The sequence below is a fragment of the Vidua chalybeata genome, chromosome 1 (assembly GCF_026979565.1).
Source record: "Vidua chalybeata isolate OUT-0048 chromosome 1, bVidCha1 merged haplotype, whole genome shotgun sequence".
Lineage (NCBI taxonomy): Eukaryota > Metazoa > Chordata > Aves > Passeriformes > Viduidae > Vidua > Vidua chalybeata.
The window spans coordinates 55,506,534-55,522,635 of NC_071530.1; the positions used below are offsets into that span (position 1 = coordinate 55,506,534).

Below are 16,102 nucleotides of genomic sequence, written 5' to 3' on the forward strand. Positions count from 1 at the left end.
TGGCTGAAGTGCCCCAGGGATTTCAAACATTGGAAGGAGCAGCACCTACCAAAAGGACACCTGATACAGATCTAAAGCCCTGAGGGACACCTAGCCCTGGTCAAACTGATTATATTACCAGTCTCTTGTTTTTTTAACAACGTATTTTGTTGTGAATTTTTTAGTACAGCTATTTAGTACTATATAACTAAATCTCTTTTTGTTTTAGCCTTCCATGCTTATATCCCATTACTCTTATTAAACCAAACATAAATCTATCCTACAAACAATCTCTAAAAGCTACAGCAGGGAGTGCACCCCCCCAGCTCCAACCCAAGGCTGGCACCAGCCAGTATGAAAATTTACCTTCTAATTTGTGATTTGTGATTTTTAACAGGATTGTTACTAGAAAAATTCAAAGGTGTTTGTATGGAGGTGGTGTCTTCTTACATACTAGTAACATAGCAAACCTGCATAGTTCACTGAGAGTAATTAGGTAAGTTTTAAATTCAATCAATATTCTTTAGCTTATATTCAAAACAAACCATGAACTTTATCTGCAGTAATTATTTGAGACTTAACTCCACTCTCACCTTTATTAAGTGCTTGCTTTTTACTCCATAATTCTAAGAAGGTAATTTTATTGTAAATGTGAAAAACGCCAATCACTTGGTTTTTAAAAATTTAAAAGTTTAATAATAATAAAATGGTTATAAAAATAGTAATACAATTAGAGTAATAAAAATTTAGAGTTACGACAATTACAAGACAATAAAAAGCAAAGAATTACGGACGTCTGGATGCTCTCGGACACTAAGTCACAAAAAGCATGTTTTGTGAACAAAGGAATAACCCTAAAAACCATACACTGTATGTCAACTCCTTCTGCTAATCCCCACAGCGTCTTCGAGTCTGAGCAAGGCCTGAAGAAATTAGTTTCTTCTGATAAGAGAACCATAAATTCCTCTTCTCCGGAAGATTTAGGTGTTCTGGGACTGTTATCGCGAAGTGAGTATCTCATTCCCTTAAAAAAACCCCACATACATAGTTTCAATTTTAACATTATGTTATAACCTAAAACTATATTTAACACACTACTTAAGAGAATTAATACAGCATAACTTTCTAACATTACACATATAATATTCATTTTAATATTTGCAAAAAGCCAATCATAAAATATGCATTTTTCACATAAATATGTACAGTTGTTTACTTGTGTCAGGAAAATTAATCCACAAACATCAGAGGTTTATCTCCAAAAAGGAGATAGAGGACTCCTTTTACTTTTGAATAAAAAGAGAGGGCATGGGGGATTTCCCTGGTGTTATGAACAGTTTCCAGGTGTTTCCCAGAGATGCGGGCAGGGCTTTCCTAGTTCCCATGGCAACACTAAAAGAAAACTACTAACTCTAGCTAAGTACTGATATTGAAATGCTAATTAGCTAATTGCTCTGTTTGTTTTCTCTAAACTACCTGGCCTCCCACCCCTCCACGCTGCCATTCTGGGACTAACATGCAAATAAAAACCCCTTAGGATCATGGGAGTATTTTTAGGAGATAAAAATGAATATAAATCAAAAACTGAACACAATAGAGGAGTCTAGACAAATGCCCTAGCTGAGGAAGAGGGAAACACATCCCCTGACTGGCTTTTAACTGTCGCCATCACCTAAGAAAGAACAGACTATATTAGGCTCTGAGAAGCCGGGAGATAGAGACAGAGAGCCCTGGTGCTGCCACCACGGAAGGAGCGGGGACAGCTGTTGTTCTGGATTTCAGTAACAGACTCTGCACGCCACGCCTCCTCATCCTCTGGCCACCGGTGTGCCACAAGGAAAGGAGAAAGGACAGCTGCTGCTTAGGACTCCAGTGACAGACTCTACACGCCTCCTTCCTTTTGGCTGCCTGGGAAAGCTACGACCGCGGGGGCGAGCTCTGCGTCGAGCCCCCTGCCCAGCTGCTCTTTCTAATAAAGAGCTGAACATTAATAAAGGCATTAGCCCTGTTCATTTCACCTGGGGTCTCTCAAATTTTTGGAGGATGCAGCCTCCTTTTTATCCTAATTTCCTGGCCACATTTCCCTTCTCTGTTTCCCCATTGGCTGAGGTATTTGAGAGGTACAGACTCCCCAAAATGCCTGATACCAAAGATTTCCCTCTAATGTACAACCCTCCCTTTTAATTTTTAATTCTTATGCAATTTAGGGTTTTCCCCCATTGTTTCTTTCATCTTTCAATATCCAATTTCATTTATCAGCAAACCTAAAGTTTATTTGTAAAATCAAATATCTTTTTCGATTCGTCAGTCAGTGGAATCCTTTTCTCATTGTTTCTTTTATCTCTCAGTCCTAGTTTTATCTACCAGCAGACCCACAGCTTGTTTGTAAATACAAATCCATCATTCCTTTCACTTGCATGTTGTTTATTTTGATGTTTAACTGTTATATGACAAATTTTCAGTAATCTTTTTGTAATAATAGAGTTTAAATAAGTTAATTCTTGTTAAGATTGACTTTTGTTTAGTCTCAGCATGATAGATGAGTAATGCAATGATTGACTCTCACAATTAACAGCCAAATATCATGTATATAGGTTAAGAAAAGTGCTATAGATTTATATTGTTATGTTTTACCCCCTCGTGTTGTTATCAAGAGACAGCCAGGGTTGGGACATCCTGGAGGGCCGGCTTGTCACTATGGTGACATCTGACCTCCAGTCAGGATTTGAGGAAGTGATCTCCACCACTGGACAGCAAAGAAGGGGTTGATGGACATAACCTTGAGAGGGGTTAAAGTGTTAAAAGGTGAAACCTTCATTGTGTGGGTGAGCAAATGGTGGGGAAAATCCATTGCTCTTGGCACCATAACATTTTCTCTATTCAGTCTTCTGTCTTATTTTTGGTACGGTTTAATAAACCTTTCTAAAATTATGAAAAGTGAGTAGCCATTTCTCATATCAGTGATGTTAACTTTAAGTTCTTTTACATATATTTATTAGGATTAAGTTTTAGTGAAGTTGATTTTAAATTTTGTGGAAGTATACCTGTGTAGGAAATCCCTTTTTGTCTCCTCTGATCACGGGGTGGGAATCCTACATAGACACAGATGAAAGATGAAAGGCGCCCTTCTCCTCTGGACTAAATCCTGTTCATTGTCAGGAGCCACTTCAGATCCAGGCAACACCTCAGGGGGTTAAGAGAGGCCGAGGCATTTGATGGCATCCAAGAGAGAGAGAGTGAGTGTGTCCTCCCAGGGGGGTTTTGAATCCAGGCAAAAATGGGTGGGGCAGAACCCAACGGCCACATCCAATGAGACACAGGTGAGGAGAGGGGGAGGGGGCAGCAGGTCAGGGAGAGCCCATCACACCTGAGGCTTAAGGGCGGGGGGAGGGGAAAGGTGTGTGGAATAGACCAATGTGACATAGTGCAATATAAAAACTACTCAGTGCAAATTCTCAATCACTCAGTGCAAAACAACAACTAAATAACTATTTAGTGCATGACAACATACCTGTTTGAGTTATAAGATATAATTCCTTTGCTATACAAGTGAATGACAAAGTCTGAATGAATTTTTGTTAAAATTTGCTCACTTAAATTACAAGATAGTGCTATCTTGTTATGGAAATAAGAATAATTTTTGCTATTTTATTTTTTATAAGTAGCACTGAAGAATGAGTAACAATTTTATGAGTTATTTAATGCTTTCTTTTTTACTTTTTTGGCTTTAATGTCATATATGTCTAGGAAAATATGTCCTCAAATTTTAAGACAGTTTCTACTGGTATATTAGTAACCCTGATTTTGTTGTTGATCTTATGATGTGAATTCACTGACTTTTTATAAAAAGCATTACTTTATTCATTTGCTATTTGTCTATGGTACCATTGACTAACTAACGATAAATGAGAAAGCCAGTTATTTTACAAACCTTCACTTATTGTTGTATAGCTATTATTTATAAGACATATATTATTTTTCTAACTACTATAACTAAGAGGTTTCTAAAATATATTTAAGAGACTCTTCCAGTTAAAAGCCTAGACCCTGGCCAAGTCCTGGCCTTAACTAGTAGAGAAATTTTTTTACACTAAAACTACACTCAAGTAATTTTGATATGCTAAATTTGGACTTATAATAGCTAAGCCTCCTTTTAAGGTGGATTTGGAAATCATATCCAGGAATGATTTTCTAAGCTGTCACATTAAAAAATAAAGCTTGCCGATTACTACCATCTCTAAGTAATAGTACAATATAAAAAAAATTGATAATGCATTGTTTTAAATCACTATTCTATTTTTCATGTGCTACTAATTGTATCTATTATCTGATTTATTTTTAATTAGGATAAGTTTATTGTTTTGTTACATATTGTTATGCTTTTATGTTGCCTTCATGTTCTTAATGAGAAACACACGTGTTATTAGAAACCAAAAAAAAAAATTAGGGGGGAATATAGCTCCTCCAGAACTTTACACTAAAAATTTTTTTGGAAGTAAATTAAATCATATCAAATTTGATTCCTTACCCTCCTGAAAAACCCTTGGAACCCCAAGAATTAGAATTCCTGGGTTCTATGAAATTGGATTTTTGTGTTAATTTTAAATACATGGGAAGGAATCAGTCTAAAAATGTTTCTCCCTATCACCCTTTGTATAAGAATCAAACCTTTGGCTGCAATTACATTTCTGACAGTCTTTCTAAATCCAGATGGTGGCTGCCATCAGGAATGTTTTTAGTTTATAAAGTTCAAGCCTGAGCCTTTTAGTGGCTGGAGTTTTTTAGCTAAAAGATTCTTTTTAAGATAGGTATGTATGTGATAATTTTGATAATAATTGTATTAATAATATTTTTCAATCTGTACATAGACTAATTATTAATCAGGAATGGTTTTGGTTGAAAGGAAAGGGGGAGATATTGGGATATTGGGACACAAGACAGAGGATGGACTTTGGACCTAGTTAACATAAGAGATTTGATAACAGGATGCCTTGGCAAAAGCAAATGGAACTTTGAAAATTAGACCTAGATTGCACGAAGATTCAATCAGTCAGGTTTACCAGAAAAAGAAAATCTCATTAAACTCTGCAAGCAAGAGATGCTGTTATATACATAAGTTTGTGTATATGATTTTAACCTAATCATTGTACACATTACTAGTCTCCCTAAAATAGTATATAAGTGTTTGTATCCCACAGTAAAATTGGATTCTGATCACCGAGTCAGTCTCCCCGTCTCTCTCCATCGCCAACAGGGAGTGGTAATATTTTCTTTAATCTGTCTCTTTTTCTGTCCCTCACCTCTTTTCTACTTCTTTCTCTCTCTCTCTCATATTTACTATTAAATAAAATCCATACTATTGACTTTGGCATATGGTCTCATTTGCACTTTAATTCAGGCAGAAGCATTTCTAATAACTTAAAAAAACTAGACCATAACAATTCTGTTTCATAGATTCCAGAAACTGTGATGCAGAGAAGTAGTCTACTATTTCTAAATTGTAACTTTCTGTATTCTGCATACATCAGTTTCATAAATTTGATGCCACAGAAGGAAAGTGAGCATTTTCCTTAATGACCTATCAAATTATACAGAACTGTAAGTGGGAAAAATACTTTTTGATTCTCCTTAAAATAGCTGCTTATTTTGATGGTGGCAAATGTTATTCAGTACATTTCTTTAAAAAATCTATTATGCTCTAACTTAGTGACTTTTCTCAGCCATGTTCTCTGAGTGTAGCATCTCCAGTGATGTAGTTTTAGATGTTCTGTATTTTAACTAAAGGAATCATACATATTAGGGGGTTTTTTAGCTCTTCTCAACTCAGTGTCTCAAGATCTTTTAATGAATTCTTACCCCTGCTGACTAGAAATTATTAAGCAAAATAATTTGCTGTTTCTTAATGTTGGTGTTTAGGGGAAAATATTATCATAGAATAAGAAAAATCCCAGCAGTCCTAGTTGTGTTTTATGGCTGTATATCTCACAACAACTAAAAAGCAACTAAATAAGCTGTATCTCTCACAACAACTAAAAAGCAACTAAACAAGCAGTCATTCCTTTGACCTTGTTGGGGTTTAGGATTCCTCCTGTTGTCTCTTTCTTTCAGGGAATTTTCTCCCATATGTGCTGCTAGGAGACAACAAGAACCGGGTATTCAAGAGAGACGAAAGAAGTTGCCAAGCTCAGGGGAGGAGGGCTAGTGGCTTCACTCCTCTATCTGAGGGTTTCTCTTGGAGGGGCAGAGATACTTGAGAACTGGGCTAAGAAAAAGGGGGCTAGGACAGCTGCTAGCTCCCTCTTGTTCTCTCAGCATTTGGAGGGGAATGAGGCTGCAGTCATTGCGGGAAGAATCCACTACCACTGTGGGATTCTGTCTTCTGCTGCCTTCCACCATAAGTGGAGTTCTGCTCTTTAGAGTGGCCGTTGCATTGGACCTTATTAACCTTATTGAACCTTATTAACACCCTACCTTACTGAAAAAGGTCTTTCATCATTCACTCAGGTGCCTCTGGGGAAACCCCGGGATTCCCGAGCCCCCTCCCCTCCAACACAGCCTCTCTCTCCTCGCTGTGTTCAGGAGTCCAGCAACTACTGCCCAGACCTCACTGGTTTTTGCCACTGCTCCTGAGGTTTCTTTGCTACACTGTAACTCACACCCCTGCCCTGCAGGGACGCTCCACGGTTCCAGCTACAGCTGGTGAGCTTCTGATACATCTCATCTTCCATTCCAGGACTTTGCTCATCCCTGTCTTCCCAGCTTGCCAGTCTGAGGTTCCTGCTTCAGCTCCTTTTGCTATGCAGAGGGGGCACTGGGACTGGCTGCCCCCGTGAGTTTGTAAGGGAAGACTATTTCTCCATCCCTTTCTGCTGGCTGCATCTGCCAGTACCGCGTGGAGCGAGGCGGCCGAAACTCGCGCCACAGCGCCCCCTGCAGCCGCGGGGCAATCATCGCACCTGCCCTGCCCAGCCAGGAGCCACCAGCATCCCTGCCGGCTGCGACTGTAACTACACCAAAAGGGAAAGTGCCTGCAGCCGAGAGAAGGCTGTTACTGGGTTTCTGGTTCTGTTTGTTGTCACTCGCATTGTTGCCTTGTTATCCATATACATACTAGTAAAGAACTGTTATTCCTTTTCTTATATCTTTGCCTGAAAGCCCCATAATTTCAAAATCATAATAATTTGGAGGGCAGGGGGTTATATTTTCCATTCCAAGGGAGGCTTCTGTCTTCCTTAGCAGATACCTTGGTCTTCCAAATCAAGACAGACCTTTCTATCATGAGCTGGGCAAGATAAGAGGAAAACTAACCATGTGTTTGCAGGAAATGGGATAGGATCACTGTTCCTCATAAAAATACAATAGAAGCACTAAGATGCAAAATAGCTTTCTCAATACGGGTGACCAGGACACTGGAAGACCTAGGAATAGAGCCTAGGTCTCCTTCAAAACCAGCCAATTCCTCTGCTGTGAAGCAGCTCTGTCTTCAGGAGCAAGTTATTTTCTCTTTTTTGATCAAGGTCCCTGCCTATATAGATTTGTTTGGGTGGGGGTATGGAAGGGGGAGGAACGTTTGGGGTTTTTTTTGTTTATATTGTGATTACAGAAATAAGGATGAAAGTACTCAAGTGAGCATCTTCTGCTAACTAATTTAAAGTCAAACATTGCTAGCATTACTGTTGATTAAAATGGTTCCTGGTTTACAGCATCATTAGCTCCCTTTACGTGGTATTCAGAGTTTTTAAGGTACAATTAAAGTAAAATAGAATTTAAGAGAAAGGTTCTGACACCCTAGAGAAAGCATAAAAGGAAATACCACTTAACAAGGTAGTGATAAAATTAAAATTTTTGTTTTAGGAAAGTCAGACTCTTGCAAGATCAAATCATGCCACTCAATTTTAAATCTCTTGATCTCTTATATTCCCATTCATATAAAAAAAAGATCTCTTGAGCGAGCCAGTTTACTGCAGTGGTTCTTATTAGTTTGTCTTTAGTGGCTGAGCTTGCACATTGTACTTTTGAAAAGACAGGTATATGGCAAGAAATGTGATCTCAACTTTCCTGTTAAAACAGAGAGGTTCTGTTCCCTCCCAAGGTGCAAAGCAGTGATGCCTATCATCTTTTCTTCTCTCTGAAGTGACTTAATTCCTCTTGTCTTCTCAGTGTGAACAGTTTCAGCCTTTATGGTACCTTTCAGCATTTTCAGACAGTGCTCTTGCTCTTTTCACAGCCTTGTGCATTTTGAACATGGTCACAAATCTGACTTCTCCCTCATGCCACTCACCATCTATTTCATTAACAAACCTCTTTCATTTGTTTTATTTGCACTGAGTTCAGGCCAATATCTGGGCAGGTGAATATATGAATGTATAAATAAACAGCATGGACTGTTTGCTATGAACTCAGGCACGTGGTAAAGAAATTTTGTATTCGATATCCAGTAATTTACTTTGAGCAACCTATACTTTGTACAGAGAAGGATTGTACAGCTGATAAAGAAACTTGAGGTTTTGTTTGTTCCTTGACCTGAAAGGTGTTAAACTCCTATCTCATTGATATGGTTTTACATTTGTAATACTGACAATGACTCTGCAGAGGCATAATCTCCTAAAACAGTGTCATCTGGTGGTGATTGTAAGTCACAACATCTAAATAGAAAAGTAAAATTAGCAATTAGATCAGGCTAGAAAAATGCTCTGATTATCTGTTTTATTTAGATTAAAGCTTTTAGAGTTCAAATCACAGCAGTATAATGAATTCACTTTGCACAACTGCTTTTCATTCTGTAGGTTGCAGGTATAATGAGTTGCCACAATTTTCACTGTCAGGTAATTTGCTGTGTTTTGTAATATTTGTATTGAAGTAAAGACCAAAATGCTTCTGAACTGAAACTGATTACCTGTGCAACTGGTGCAACTGTGCATGATACACTCCCTGACTACTTTAACATCAACAATAGTATTCTGATTTTTATGAGTAGGAGTAGAAACTACAAATATTACTAAATGCAACATTCTGAAAACTGTGTGTAAAGAACAGTAGTTTATACATAAGTTCTGGAGAGTAACTCCTGTTACATGATCAGTGCTTCTTTATTCTTAGCTTTTTTTTACTCTATTAGCAGTTCTTGTTAATTTATTTTTAAAGTCATTCCCTCAATGTCAAATGTTATCCAGGTGGAATAATAGGAATGTTCAACAGTGTTTTAACAGCATAATGATGAAGTAAAGAAAAATTCAAACATGGAAAATCTCCTTTCCAAAAAATATGAAACTACATTAAAAAGTTACCAGAAATGTTACATATGTTATGTTACACTTTTCTATATCTTTTAATATTTTTGTTGGATAACTGGATTGAAAGAACTAGCTGCTAGCAAATTTGTATGTCTGTCCTAAAGTATTTGGATTTGAATGTGTGGGAAAGTGTATTGAAAACCATATTCGTAATTTATGCCCATGGCTTTTTTGTGACTTCCAGAAAGCTACAATCTTAGATAGCATTTAAAAATTATATTAGATTGGCTAAAGACTTTATGCATCAGTAGGCTGAAGGCTAAAGACTTCAGTAGGAACTAAGATATTTGAGATAGTATCAATACTTCCAGTAACAGAATTGCTTGTTAGCTGAACTTGAAGAAGCACTCAGTGGGATTACTTGGGTTGAAAGTTAAGCAAATTGCTCAGCGAAGAGCAAGCTGAATGTTTGTGAGCAATCTGAAATAACTTGCAACATAAAACTGTCCAGCTCCTGACTGTCTGTATCTCCCTTGCAGCACCTCTAGTTCTCAGGGGAAACTCAGCACAGTAAGTCAGCAGAAATTACTTGCTCTTTTCAGACTGAACATGCCAAAATGACTAAGAAGATGGTCTCACAAGCACTGAAGCTAACAAAAGGCAAGGAATGAGATGGCAGGCATGTGTGGGCTGGTGTTGCTGACGATTAGAAAAATCTAGACTGGCATGAGAACAGTGTTTTACTCTATACCTTTCCCCAAAGAAATACCTTAATGACTGCTACAGGCTGAATTTAAACAGACCTTTATTCTTAATTATCTACCATAACCAATGCCTTTTGCAGGTATACATCTATCTGTTGCAGACAGTACCATGATGTCATATTTCTCTTTTTTAAAAATCTGTTAACTGGTGTACTTTAAGGAATATAAAAATGAGGGGCATATCTTCACTTTTAACTACTTCTTTTAATTTTACAAATAAATCTGCTAGGATCAGATCAACCCTTTAGAAATAAGGTATCATGCAGTTAATGATGGAATTTTGACATTCTTTGTGTAAGAATGTAGTTTGAGACATTTTCCCCAGGACTTCTGTAGGGTTTAGAGTAAACGCTTTCTATGTTTCAATAGGTTTCAATCAAACTTGCTCAGATGCTAAAACATTTAAATCCCATTTAGAAGGCTTATGATAGAGTTTTGCAGAGTTATCATACATATCTTCAGAATTTGGATACTGCTGCTTAATGTGGGATTCCACTTTGTATTATAGGAGCAATACTAGACACATAGCTATGTATCACAAAAGATACCAATTCAGGGGCACAAAAATTCACATTGATTTTTTTTTAAATGCCACCAATCTATATAGGATTAAATGATATACATAAATATTATTTAATCTCTTTCTAAAACCCAGGTTAGGCACCTCCTGTGAAGAACAGGAGGTGATTAAGTACCTTGAAATTTACACAACAAAAGAACTTGTTGTAGTAAAAAAAGTCCCCTAGAAAATATCCAATTATCATATGATTACCAGATTAGTATTATTGCAAGCCATTATCAGAGTTTCAACTAATAAATCCCCTTACCATTTTCTGTAGTAATTAAGAAATTAGTGTAGGAAAAAATGACTTATTTTATCATACTTTCTCATCTCAGATTTGCTCTGAGACAGAGCCTTTATTCCTACAAAAACATCAGTACATGAGAAACACTCACAACATACCATTTCAAGCTTTAAAATTTCCAAGGAAATAATACAGAGCTCTCTTTTGTATTGTATAGATTTTATGAATGAATTAAAAAAGCTGTGCTTTTCTATTTGATATTTACAGGAGCTAGTGTCCTTTCAACTATGCATCTGTCCATCAAATTCACATATTACATCTAGTGATCTAGGTTTAAATCAGAAGAGTAATCTGAACAGAAAAAGAGAATATGAGGTAGCATTTGTAATAGAGAACACAGGTATGAGAGGGTAGTGGATTTATTAGATTATTGAAAGTTGTTAAAGGGTTTCCCAAAGCATTCACCAGACAATGCTCCTCTCACTTGATAATCTCTGAATTTTACCACCATGCTGCTACATGTCATAGTTAGAGGAAACAGAAGCTACCTCACTGAAGCAGAAAATATTGAATTTTTATGGATGCAATAAACTTAATTGCCCATTTTATCTTATTTCCTTATGGACTGCTATTCAGATAGTTTTGTCCTTTTAGTCCTGGTGACTTTTTCCTATAATTCTGTTTCAACCTACAGGAAAGATACTCTACAAATTTTCAAGATACTTACCTGGCTATTACAGCTTGTAGGTTCAGATTAACTTTTTTCAAAGTGTTTGAAGTCAACAGTTGTTGTCACCAAAAATCAGTAGAGTGTGCAAGTCACCGGTGTCATCTGAACTATGCATAGTAGTCTTAACAGGAACACACAAACAAAAGGGTCACTACCAATCACAGTTTATTTACAACTAAACAGATTGCTAAAAAAATTTTGTTTTTAAAAAAAGGGTTTTTTTTCTACATGAACATATAACAAAAAACCTAGGAAAACCAGTTTATTTTTGCTGTAGATTTATCTTGATTTTTTTTTTAATCAGTGTAAAACAAATGGGAAAATCATTTCCTATCCACTTCCCCCCCCCCTCAAATTACTTAGAGATTTCAGGAGTGTATTTCAGTGAAAACATTTCTGGACATTTGTGATTATTGCATACAGCCTCCCTGCTAGGAAGCTTTACAGAAGAACGCGTGGTTCATCGTTTCTTGCAAACAGCACCATGTATTTTTTAGCCTTCATACAATGTCACTGTCAACACAGTAAGTTTCAAAATAGTCCGTTGTTGGAGAATGAATGCTAGCTACTGCTGACAGCCCTCTGCATCTACATTCGCAGCACTGAACACACACGCACAAACGTCATCCAACAAGGGATCTAAAGCCAGAGGTTTTAACGTTGAGCAGCCAAGAACATTTCTGCTGTAGTTTCGTGAAGACAGTAGTAACAACAATAGTAGCAAACACTGCCTTTCCACCTTCAGTGGTACTTTAGTTGTAACAGTGTATCTCAGGGTTACAAACGGAAGGCTACTCAAAAGAAAAACGTCGCGACTTTCTTATTAGCAGATAGATTTCCAGGCAGCTTCAAAAAGCAGCTATTGGGCATTTTTTGGTGGGAAGCTTTCACAAGCCTTAGAACCGAACACCTTTTTGTTACCTTGCTGTCCGGTTCTTCGGCTTGTGAAAGCTTGTCCTCGACACTATCGCTGACTGACTCAGGAGGATTCTCACGCGAGGACTTACAGACCCTGAGGGTTAGCATTCTGGCAAATCAAGCGTCTGCGTGGCGGGGTTTAAGGTACGGAATCAAACAGCTACGGCGGCGGAAAGGAGCAGCGAGGCGGCAACTTTTACCGCTCTATTTTTCGTCGTTCCGGACAGAAGCGGTCACTCCTCCGCCTGCTACATTTCCCTGGACGGTACCGTCTCCCTCGCTCGCCGGGAGAGATGGAGGAAGTGAGGCCAGGCAATGCCAGGCTACACCTCCGCCTGGGTTGTGGGAAGAATAGCACCGGGCATTACGTTAGGAAGTTTGTGCCTCGCCGCACACCGTGCGGGCCGAAGCGCTCGGCTCCACGTTGGCTGCGCAGGCGCAGCGGTCGCGCCTGCGTGTGCCGCGCGGAGAGGGGTCCGGGGGCGGAGGGGAGGTTGTTCCGCGGGCCGGGGCGAGGGGAGATCGGTTCCGCCACCCTCTGGGCGCCCCTTGCCGCCTGACCAGACGGCCCGGAAGCCGTACCCTCATCCCCTTTTCTCTCCCGCCGCCATGTTCAAGAAGCTGAAGCAGAAGATCAGCGAGGAGCAGGTGCTGCCGCGCGGAGCGGCTGGACGTGGGAGCTCACTCTCACCGCAGGTACGGCGAGGAGAGGACGCTGGGAGACGTGTCCGCCGGACCGTTGTGGAAGGTTGTGACGGCCTTTCACCCGGCAGGACAGGGCCGCGCTTCGCCCGGGGCGGCCTTGGTGTCTTGCGGGTCGGTCGGACCGGCCCCGCCGTCGCAGCTATGGGAGGGTCGCGTTGCGCAGGCCTGGCCGACCGAAGGCTCCGGGGTCGGTCGGCTGGCAGGAATCGCTGCTCGGGTCGCTGTCAGCGCGGGGCGGCTTCGCTAGAACTTCATCTAAGTTTGCTTTTACGGATCCTCCTCCTGCCAGAAACCGTGCTTCGTTTTGTCCACTCTACAGAAGCTGTCTTGTGGAAGACTGTAAAAACCATCTCTTGCCTGAACATCGAACAGCATGAAACAAATGTTTTTTTTTCCTTAGCATTTAAAGTAATGATACTTTCACGTGTAGTGAATAACAACCCAGCATTGAGTTCCCTAGTTATCATTTCCTCTCATTTTTATGCTTGTTCTTTCAGTTCTGTACGTCCCTTCTGTTAGCATCTCTTAGAGGGCTGGTTTGCTTACCTCAACCTTATTCTTGCATTTTTTTCTTAACTGTAAATTAATTGAGAATATAATATAAATCTGAGAACAAGGCACTTATTTATTTGTTTTAGTCGTAATTTAATGGGCCATTTTCCTCTTGCATGTACTTTCTTTCACTAAGTTAGTATAAATGTATTCTAGTAAAGGCTATTTTTAAGTGATAATAATACATACTAGATAGGACATGTGTGCAGAGTATCTGTCTAAGTGAAAGTGGCCAGAAAAGAGTTGTGATGATTTCATGCATGTGTCAAAGCAGAATAAACTCTCTCTTCGCAAATTTTTGGTAGAAAGACTTCAGCGAGTTAACTTCCTATTGGCAAAGTCTGCTGATAATGTCTGTCTCATTGCTAGGTTAAGTATCCTCTGTATCTTGGAATCTAAAAGTATAAAAACTAATATAAACTCTGAATCCTGTGAATGTTAAGCTACAGACATGTAATTTAGTTAATTTGACAAATTGGTGATTAGTTGCCTGGGCTTGATCTGAGTGTAATTTGATGCACTGGGAGATTTGGTGCTGCATAGTCTCAGTATTAGACCATGGTTTCAAAACTGCTGACAGTTATGTTCTATTCTTTGAATCACTCATTTGTGAAATAGAGGTAAGATTTTTGGAAATGGATCTATTGTGAAGTTTTATGTAGCTTGCTGAGTCTTACTTTAAGGCCTTCCATAGTATTAATTCTGTGCCTTCTCTAGTTAGTGAAGTGTGTTTTTGCTAGTTACAGTTTAGAGTGCTGTCTTAATTGCCGTATGTGGTGAGCTTTCAGTGCAGTGTAAAAGAGATTGATCTGCAGAATTTACTGTTTTCAATGTGCAGCAGCTAAATTATGATACCTTTCAGACAGCATTGTAATCCACTTAGTTCAGGATACTCCATGCATGTGTTCAAGAGTTGGTACTTTCTGAAAACCATTCTACTGAATAAATATGGGCTTATGTGCATATATGCACCCAACAGCTTAATATACTTTAGTCTTTATCTGGCTCTTGAAAAATTAACGTTGACAAATACTCTGAAACCTGATATGAGAGCTTATAATAAATTATACCTAGTCTATAGACCTAGTCTTCTGTACTGTGGTCAGAGCAAATTATGTAACACAAGGGTTGACATAAATGGAAAGGCAGAAGCAGGAAATTACAACATATTTTTATTTTCATGTAAAATAGTTGTCTTGCAATGTTTCTTACTCTTTGGTTGCTCTCAAGTAACACTGGGGAAAATTGTTAAATTTGATCTTAGAAGTAAAATAAGTTTGTCTTCTCACTTCTTGTATCATTTGAAAACAGAGTCTCTGAAGGAAAAAGTGAGATTTTGAGGCTTATAAAATATACTGTAGTCTTGAAAAAAGTGTGGGATATGCTTTTTTCCTTTGCTTTTATTCAGATCAGTAATTCAGATCCTTAAAATGCATTCTTTCCTGTCAAAATATTTTCAGACCAAATTTTCCTAACTCTTACCATTTCTTAGTTTATGAAACTTGTGTTTGCATTAATTTTTGCTCTTTTCTTTCCTACACCCTGTTGTAGAGGGGCTTCACTCACTATGCTCAATACCCTCTATGCTCTACTCATATCCCTTACTTTGAGACCTAAAACTTCATATTTGTACTTTGGTTTGTAGTGTCCAAGACTAAATTTACTAACTTAAGACTGGTGTAAACTGGAGGTAAAATTTCTCCAGTATAACTTGAGAAATATAACCTCCTTTTTTGAGGAGGTGTTTGTAGCCCTTCCTCTTTCATATGAATGGTTAGCTAACTGATGTCATCTGTCAAATTGAGAATACCTGTCCCTCACAGTCTGAGGAACACATCTCTTTCTGATGGCTGACAGGGTAGAAAAAAGTGTTATTGCAATTACAGGTGTCTTAAACTCCTACTTGTCCAAGATTGTCACCTGACAAATAGGGATGAAGAAAAAATGGAGACAGTCGGTACTTTCTTTGCCTCAGTCTTTAATAGTACTGACATACCTTGGTCTGCCTGGTCCTGAGTCAGAGGACCATGACTGCAGGAACATTGACTTTCCATTTGTGAACACTGAAATTTTAACAGACAAGTTATGTCAGTTGAATGAATGTTTATAAGTTCGTAAGGCCTATGGGATTCAACCCAGGGTACTAAAGGAGCTAGCAGATGTTATGGTAGGACACCTCTCAATCATCCTGGGAATCTGGGGAGATCCCTGCTGACTGGGGTCTAGCCAGCATTATTCCAGGTTACCGGAAGGGCATGAGGGAATATGCAGGAAGCTACAGAGTTAACCTCAGGACCTGGAAAAATTATTAAGATGCTGTATGCTGTTGAAAGACATTTAAAGAACATTGCAGTCATCAGACAGTCAATGTGGGTTCACAAAGGGAGAGTTCTGTTTAATAAACCTTCTTCAGTA

General features: G+C 38.7%; 1 protein-coding gene and 1 long non-coding RNA gene across 8 annotated transcripts in view; one reads left to right on the plus strand and one right to left on the minus strand.

Moving 5' to 3' along the window:
• Window positions 1-699: 699 nt before the first annotated feature.
• LOC128784400 (uncharacterized) lies at window positions 700-12,515 on the minus strand. The gene is made up of 3 exons (XR_008429473.1): window positions 12,434-12,515; window positions 11,510-11,633; window positions 700-1,003 (listed from the first exon to the last, which is right to left on the minus strand). It is a non-coding gene; the product is annotated as an uncharacterized LOC128784400 (long non-coding RNA).
• Window positions 12,368-16,102, plus strand: part of GOLGA4 (golgin A4) — a 73,015-nt gene continuing 69,280 nt past the window's right edge. For all 7 annotated transcript variants that reach the window (XM_053935733.1, XM_053935742.1, XM_053935748.1 and 4 more), the window contains exon 1: window positions 12,368-13,126. In XM_053935733.1, coding sequence (XP_053791708.1) covers window positions 12,746-13,126 — 381 coding nt within the window. In that variant the 5' untranslated portion in view covers window positions 12,368-12,745. The remainder of the gene's footprint in view (window positions 13,127-16,102) is intronic.